This window comes from Chlamydomonas reinhardtii, chromosome 15 (genome assembly GCF_000002595.2).
Source record: "Chlamydomonas reinhardtii strain CC-503 cw92 mt+ chromosome 15, whole genome shotgun sequence".
NCBI classification, from domain to species: Eukaryota; Viridiplantae; Chlorophyta; class Chlorophyceae; order Chlamydomonadales; family Chlamydomonadaceae; genus Chlamydomonas; species Chlamydomonas reinhardtii.
In genome coordinates this window covers 276,147-283,954 of record NC_057018.1, presented here as the reverse complement: position 1 = coordinate 283,954, position 7,808 = coordinate 276,147, and the positions used below count along the sequence as shown (strand labels likewise).

The window sequence follows — 7,808 nt, the reverse complement described above, 5'->3', positions numbered from 1 at the left end:
CCCCCCTTTTCAACATTAGCCAACTCGACCCCAGTCGACTTTTCTCGTCGTTATAATCAAAATGACCAAGGAGGAGATCGAGGCTCAGGAGGGCGCCGTGGAGGTGGGCACAATAGGAAAGTTGGAAGCTATTTATCGGGCGAGGGCTCAGATTTCGCTTGCGCGCGTAGGAGGTGGAGGACGACGAGGACGAGGAGCTCTCGGAGGACGACGACGATGAGGACCTGGAGGGCGGTGAGTGCACGCGGCGGCTGCGAAGCGCGGAGATCGGCGAAGCGCCAGCGTCACGGAGCAGCCAGCAGCCTAGGATCGGCTTCAATCTACAGATACATTACAGCACAGCGCAGGCGTGCTGATGGGGCGAGTGGAGCAAGCCGCCCTCACGCGCGGCTTTGTGCCGGCTCCAAAGGTGCTGGTGCAAAGGCGCCGATCATGCACGCCACCTAACAACGCGGAGTACTCAGTATATTTACCTCTCGGGCCGTGAGCTCCCAGCAACCGGCAGCCGGAGTCATGCGGAGAGTCGCGCCTACAGCATTTTCCCTCTCGTGGGCGCAGCCAAGGCGTGCAGCAGCTGCCCGGGTTCCTATGGGCAGCTGATCTTTGCGCCTGGCAATCGCAAGCGCTCAGCGTCTGGCGCTGTCGGCTGGGCGAGCGATGCCAGCTTTAGTTTCGTCGGCCCACAGGGATGCTGAACATGGCGCATGTGTGATGTTGGCTGCAGATGAGGAGGGTGGCGCTGGCCGCGGCAAGCAGAGCCGCAGCGAGAAGAAGAGCCGCAAGGCCATGCAGAAGCTGGGCATGAAGCCCGTCACTGGCGTGACTCGCGTGACCATCAAGAAGAGCAAGAACGTAAGGATTGCATTGAAGTCCAGTCAGGCCAGGGGTTATGGGAGGGGCGAGCTGCAGGGGACGGGTACACTGCTGTGGGGGGAAGGGGAAGGGGGGGCAGGAAAAGGGCGGTCGCGGAATGCCGTTCCTGCATGCCGGACTTCGTACCAGCATGGATGGCCTCAACTCGCGAAGCTCAGGCGGCCAACAGGAGCTTGGAGGGAAAGCGTGGCATGTGCATGCAGCAGCCCAACCAGCACGCGCCTAGACCCCCACACCGCAACCTTCTCACCCTGCGCGCCTGCGCCTGTCCCTTTTGTCACCACATGTAGATTCTGTTCGTGATCCAGTCGCCCGATGTCTTCAAGAGCCCCGCCTCGGACACCTACATCATCTTCGGCGAGGTGCGCTGCCGGAAGGAGCATGAGGAGGAGGAGGGCGAGGAGGAGCAGAGGGGGAGGAGGAGCTCATGCCGTGGGGAGGGGGCGGCAGCCGATCACGGGGGGGACGGAGCGAAAGGCCGGTTTTGGCGAGCTGTGCGGCGGAAACTGAACGCCTTGGGCACGGGCAAGGGCAGAAAATCGGTGTTATATCAGAAGGACAGGCAAGCTCGACTGCTGAGGCACCGCTAGGGTCGACTTCTCAGGGCAATGAGCTAAAACCAATCATGCACCCATCTTGCATTCCCACTTCCAATCCCGCACCCCACAGGCCAAGATTGAGGACCTGAGCGCCCAGACCCAGGCCGCCGCCGCGGAGCAGTTCAAGATGCGCCCGGAGGCCATGGCTGGTGCCGCCGCGCTGGCGGGCGAGGGCGTGCAGGTGGGCGAGGGGATAGGCTCTGGGGTGATGGGCCGAGAGGCTGCGGGAGCGGGTAATTGGGGTGTGCACTGTCCATTGGGAGGCGGGAGCGGGGCGCGGGTGGGGCGTCCAGTAGGGCGTAGATTGCAAGCCGCGGGGCAGGCAGATGCGTGCGTGGCATGCGTAATTGTTTGAGGGGCAAGGACGGCATTGTATGGACGGCACGTGCAAGGGGGGGTGGGGTAAGGCCAGTCGAGGGCTATGACCGGGGTTTGCGAGGTGTGTTGAGGGCCGGTGCTGCCAGCGCGGCGGCGGTGGATTCGTGCTCGCAGCGTGTGTGTGTGGGGGGTGTCCCTTCCGCGGACCGTGTGCGCCTATCGCGACTCTTGAGCTGCCCTGACCCCCCGCCTGACCCCCGTGTCTGACCCCCCCGCCTGTCCCTCTCGCCTCCCTCCTCCGCCCCCTCCCCCCGCCTCAAACGCTTCAGGGCTCTGCCGCCGCTGCCGGCGGTGCGGCCGCGGACGACGACGACGAGGAGGTGGACGACAGCGGTGTGGAGCAGAAGGACATTGAGCTGGTCATGACCCAGGTGGGGCGGGCGGGAGCGGTGGCAGGGGTTTGAGGGGGTTTGTTATGGCTTTGTTTGTGGGGTACGGGGGTATGGGGTCGGGTGTGATTGTGGAGGCGATGGGGGCGGGGTGGGTTCCGTTTGGGTGGGTGGGGGCCGGGAAGGGCGACGGGGGACACGCGGCGATGGGTGCTGCAAGGGCATGCGCTTGTTTTCCCACAGGTGCAGCACACTTTCCCGGGCGCCCGCGCCTTGATTTTCCGCTCGGTACCCGCCCCTCCCTCCCCGCGGCTCGCTCCCCACACACACCACGTCCTGACGCGCTCCTCCCCTGCGTCGTCCCGTGCCCCGCCGTCTGTCCCCATCGCCTCAGGCCAACGTGTCCCGCTCCAAGGCCGTCAAGGCGCTCAAAAACGCGGAGGGCGACATCGTGTCCGCCATTATGGAGCTCACCATGTAACGCAGCCCGCTGTTTGTCTAAATGTCTTTTTTAAATAAGAAAGAAAGACAAACAAACAGCAGAGTGTTGTGTGCATTTGGTGGGGTGCCCGGTGGCGGGAGGATGCCCCGCCGGTGCACGGCCGTGGTGGCGACGCGCGAGGGAACACGCAGCGCGTGCGTGCGCAGTGCTTGGGTGGTGAGAGAGTTTGCAGTGGTTTAGAAACTGTGTGTGAGCTCTCGCGCTGATGCTTGAGGCGGGCACAGCTGCGGCGTTCGCGGCCGGGCGGCGGGGGCGCGGCGGGCGGCTTTATGAAAGAACGTGTCCGTGCCGCCGCGTGACTAGAAGTGTCCAATGTGCAGGGATGGCTGAGTTTGATTCGTTTTGATGGTGTTGCTTTTGCTCTCTGGTATCGGCTGATTCGGGTCAGGACGGAAGCACTCTCCGCCTCCGAGTGCACGATGTGGCCAACTGCCGCCGCGCGCGCCCGAGAGGGTGGCTGTGTAAAGGGCTGAATTCCGCTTGGCTATTGCTGCTGCCATTCTCTTCTGCAAGCCGGCGCCATGCGGCATCCCAGTATCAGACCAGGGGGAAGCGCCCTCAGTTATCAGCGACACTGAGCCTGCCACCGGGTATGCAGCCCCTGCGCGCTTTCCTCTGAAACGTTATGACGCTCCCAGACGTTGGGGGCCTCCTCCTCGGCTCCCCGCCGGCAGGCACTACGCATCGTAGACCAGGCGCAGACTGGCACCGTACTGTGTATTGGGCAGCACACACGCGTTCACGCCGCACACGCCCCGACACAGCCAGCCAGCAACGTGTCGGTACAGTAGCTCCGGCGTTCGACCGGCCGCGCCCTCCTGCCCTGCCGTTGCAAAATTGCTTGCCATCTGCTGGGTTCTGGGAATCAGCTGCACCCTACGGGACTTCACCAACCTGCCTAACCACTGTCCCATCGCCAGCAAGCGATCGAACCACCTCCATTGCCAGTGTCCTGACCAGGGGACCAAAACAACGTCAACATCGGCACCATCTGCCGCCGTGACGATGTCGCACGCCACCATCTGTGTCCGCCGGCCCCGCCCTAAGGCCCTAGGCCCTAGCCACCCAGTGAAAGCAGCGCACACCGGCGCGACGCCCCGCGTCCATGACACACGTGTAGGCGTCAGGCGTGGGGGCGTGCGGCCGTGCGGCCGTGCGGCCGTGCGGGATTGCAGGCAAGCGAGGCTGATGATCGAGACCGCCAGCTCTTCATGGGGAGGCCAACCCCGCCCCCCGGTATTATCAAGGACAACCAACTTCGGTGGGGCGGCTGGGGCCCCCCGGCGTGTTCCCTGTATGGCCAAAATGGCATGGCGCTACAAGACCGCGTGTCTCTGCAGTTCTGGTTCGCAAGGGCGAAGTTAGGCATCGGCGCCAGTTGTGTCGGTACCGTATGTGCCCGAGGCGTCCAAGCTGGCTAGCCGGGCAGGCGAGAGCGGGTAAGACCCTGTAAGACACGGTAAGACGATGGCGCTGGCTGCCAGTGCCTGGCGGGTGCGCCGGGGCCATTGACCAAACTGTAATGCGATGGCCAGGCATAAGCACATTTCTTTGCCTTACACTCGAGTTTTTATACGGCACTGCAAGACTTATCCTGCGGTCCACAACAAAGCACATTTGGCATTAGACTCGGCATGCAAGCGTCTGAAACCTAAACTGCTTACACCACGTAGTCAGAGATGTCCTCAATATCTTCATTTCACAGCGCACATGCACAATCGTGTTTAGGGCGACCGGCGGGCTTGGGAACGTGGTCGCGACCAGCTCGGCGACGCGGCGACTTGGCGACGCGTGCATTTAGGACCGTTCACGTCATTCGGCCTGTGGAACTTGATGGTACGCGCTCCATATCCGCGCCAGCGCTTTGGCTTGCGTCCGGTGCAAGTTGCCCCGGCTTCCATCCCCAGCCTCCATCCAATGGACCCGCGCTCGCCCCCGCTGCCCCCTCCTCACCGTCGGTCCCACAGGTTCTTTTTGTGACAGCTCGGGTCACGGCGCACCAACAGCAGCACAGCTGGCGGCCGCTGTCGCGGCGTTGTCACCACGCCCGGAGGTGCGTGCGTGCGATTGCGTGCGTGCGTGCTTGCGTGCGCGGGCATTTGCGTGCCTCGGGAACTGGGAGTGCGTTGTGGGTGGCTCCCGAAATCGCCCCTCCCCATCTCGCAGCTACCATAGCCACACGCCGCAGCAGACCTCGCAACCCCCGAGGCTGTGGTCAGGACGTAGCGCAATAATACCGCCGTGTGGCTGGTGCTGCGCAGGTACTGTTGGTGGCGCCTCACCGCCGCTGCCTGCACACGGCCGCTGTGGCGCTTGCGGGCCGGAGCCCGGGTGAGGAGCCGCCCAGAGTGGAGGTGAGGAGAGCGGCGAGTGACTGGGAAGCGGAGGGGTGCTGAGGGGTGTACCTTGGGGTGTGCAGCGTGGGTGTGCAGCGGCGGGTGCGGTGCAGTGTGTAACTTGGACAAGTGTTCCCCGGTCACGGGAAGAGGGGCTGAGCCCCTCCACAGTCTGAGGCCGAACAACCTCATCGCCCGGACATAGCCGGGATCGGTTTCCACAGGCACATAGCCAAACCAGGTGCCTATCTAGCAGTCGCGATGCCACAGCAGAGCCAACCGCCGCCAGACGACGCAGCACAGTTGTCAACAGCCGCACTACTTGTCATGCCGCTACACATGCCCGGCCAGCCCCACCGCGGACCGCTACCTAGACACCAGCCGGCTCCTCAGCCTGCGCACTTGCACCGCCTCTTGGGCGGCGCTGCGCTCTCCTCCTCCACGTGGCCTTTCCCGCCCCCTCCGCTACCTAGATGCGCGCACGCCGCCGCCGCCGCCGCTGCCGCTGCCGCCGGCGCGGCCGCCGCCGCCGCCGCCGCCGCCGCCGCCGCCAGCCTGCAGCGATGCAGGTCGCTTGTGCCCCAGCAGCATCTCCACCAGCGCGTGCCGGATGTTGGTTGCAGAGTTGACGTCACGTCCCTGCACCGTCGGGAGGGTAGATAGAGTGAGTGAGTCCCACTGAGCCCACGACTGAGCCGTCACGCACCCAGCGCGGTTGCTCCCTTACGTCCAGGCGTGGGCGCAGTGCATCTTCGGTCGGACTGTCCCTTCGGTTGGATTGTACCTTCAGGGCCTCTGTGCCCGCCGCTCTGGGCATCTGGATTGTGAGATACTCGGATATCCGCACCACGTTCTCGCGTTGTCCACGAAAGGCTCAGCCCCACGGCTAAACCCCCCTGCGCACCGTGACCTTCAAATTGGGTTCAGTTTCCCTAAACTCCCCTTACTTGGGTTTGGGCTGGTATTTACAACCCCCCCTCCCTTCCCTCCCCCTTCGCCTGCAGATCGAGCCGCTGCTGCGCTCCCAGGGCGCCGCCGGCGTGATGGTCGCCAGCCGTGAGGTGGCGGCGCAATATCCGGGGTGGGTCGATTGGATAAAGTAGTTGGTTTACCAAAATAGTGTGTTTTGGTGGGTTGTGGGCGGGCGGGCGTTACACCGGCACTACAACAACGGGAAACCGCGTCTGGGCGCGTCTGGGCCGCGCCTGGCCAGTGAGACGCGGTGTCAGACGCGCCCAGACGCTGCGCGTCAAGGGGGAAACGCGGGGGAGACGCGATGGGGACGCGGCCAGAAACAGTGAAGCGGGGCAGCATTGCAGGTAGCGCGTTTCACTGCGTCTGCGAGATGCGATGTGAAGCGAGTCGTGACGCGGTACAATTGCATGGCTGAAACCAAAGAGCGCGTCTTAGCTAACGCGATGCGTCACGCCATACGCGTTAGGCCTTTACACGGAACGCTTTGGCATGGACACAAAGGAATGCAGGAGCCGTAGAAGCGTGGGTGGGACTGTGGGAGAGGGTTCAGTGGGGTTGGGCATGCGGCATGTGTGCGGTGCAGCTCACAACTGACGTGTTGGTGTATGTGCCCACAGTGTGGATGGCTCACACCTCTCCGCACGTGTGCATTGCGGCCCTCACCTTGCTTATTGCGTGTGTTTTCCCGTCCCACCTCGGTCACAATGCGCCTGCTATACTACTGCTACTGGCTGCACCTTCACTTCTTAGATTTTAATGAATGTAACCCATCGTATTTCCTCAACGCAGCGTGTCGTTGCCCGCCTGTATGGCGCAAGACGGCTGGTGGCGGCTGGCGGCGGCGGCGGACGGCGAGGGGGCGTCGACTGCTGCTGCCGATGGACCAGTTGCGACACGGGAGCTGGATCCAGAGCCGGAGCCGGCAGCAGCAGCGGGAACAGCAGGCGGCGCGGCAGCGGCGGCAGCGGCAGCAGCAGCGGCAGCAGCGGCAGGAGCCGCACCGTCGGGGACGGGGCGGGCAGCAGTGGCGGTGGTGGAGGCGGAGGCGGAGGCGGAGTTGGGGGAAACGGAAGGTGCGGGCACGCACTGCGACTCGATTCCCTGCACTGCCGCGCGTGTGGGGCGTGCATGGACTACACATGAAGTTCACCATATCTCCATCTTTCCAGAAATATCCTAAGCGTTCACCAGCGTGTCATCCCCTGAAACCCCCCGCCGCTGCTGGGGGGTGGACGTCGGCACTTCAAACTTGCGACACAATTATTAAGTCCTCCGTGACTGGCGACCCCCCACATGGTCCTCCCCCCCACCCCCCACCCCCTTCACTACCAATTCCTTAACTAAACATGAATGTAAACCCCCTCCAATTTATATCACCGATGATGCTAGAAACGCATGCGCACGTGGTCTGGAAAGGAAGTCACAGCTTGCTTGCAGGCAGCAGAAGTTATAGTGACTGTGAGTCTGTAACCCCCTTGCTCCTGTACCCCCCCCCCCCGCCCCCCACACACACGCAGCCTGTTTCGCCCACCGGCTGGTGCGGCTGCGTCAGGCGCTGGCTGACCGGCCGGCGCGGGTGGTGGCACTGCTGGCGGAGGACGAGCGGGTGAGTGGTAGTGGGTGGTAGTGGGTGGTAGTGGGTGGTAGTGGGTGGTAGTGGGTGGTAGTGGGTGGTAGTGGGTGGTAGTGGGTGGTAGTGGGTGGTAGTGGGTGGTAGTGGGTGGGTGGTAGTGGATGGTAGTGGGTGGGTGGTAGTGGGTGGTAGTGGGTGGTAGTGGGTGGTAGTGGGTGGTAGTGGGTGGGTGGTAGTGGGTGG

At 63.7% G+C, this 7,808-nt stretch overlaps 2 protein-coding genes across 2 annotated transcripts in view; both read left to right on the top strand.

The window, feature by feature from the left end:
• Positions 1-2: 2 nt before the first annotated feature.
• On the top strand, positions 3-3,158 carry CHLRE_15g635600v5 (uncharacterized protein). The gene is made up of 7 exons (XM_043070515.1): positions 3-103; positions 171-234; positions 725-852; positions 1,164-1,235; positions 1,543-1,653; positions 2,120-2,221; positions 2,574-3,158. Exons 1-7 carry the CDS (start codon positions 62-64, stop codon positions 2,658-2,660), a joined length of 606 nt encoding a protein of 201 aa, XP_042916379.1. The 5' UTR covers positions 3-61; the 3' UTR covers positions 2,661-3,158.
• Positions 3,159-4,262: 1,104 nt separating this feature from the next.
• CHLRE_15g640901v5 (uncharacterized protein) overlaps positions 4,263-7,808 on the top strand; it is a 6,356-nt gene continuing 2,810 nt past the window's right edge. The window contains exons 1-6 of the mRNA XM_043070655.1: positions 4,263-4,517; positions 4,649-4,734; positions 4,943-5,035; positions 6,022-6,098; positions 6,782-7,065; positions 7,510-7,598. Coding sequence (XP_042916378.1) covers positions 4,361-4,517; positions 4,649-4,734; positions 4,943-5,035; positions 6,022-6,098; positions 6,782-7,065; positions 7,510-7,598 — 786 coding nt within the window. The 5' untranslated portion in view covers positions 4,263-4,360. The remainder of the gene's footprint in view (positions 4,518-4,648; positions 4,735-4,942; positions 5,036-6,021; positions 6,099-6,781; positions 7,066-7,509; positions 7,599-7,808) is intronic.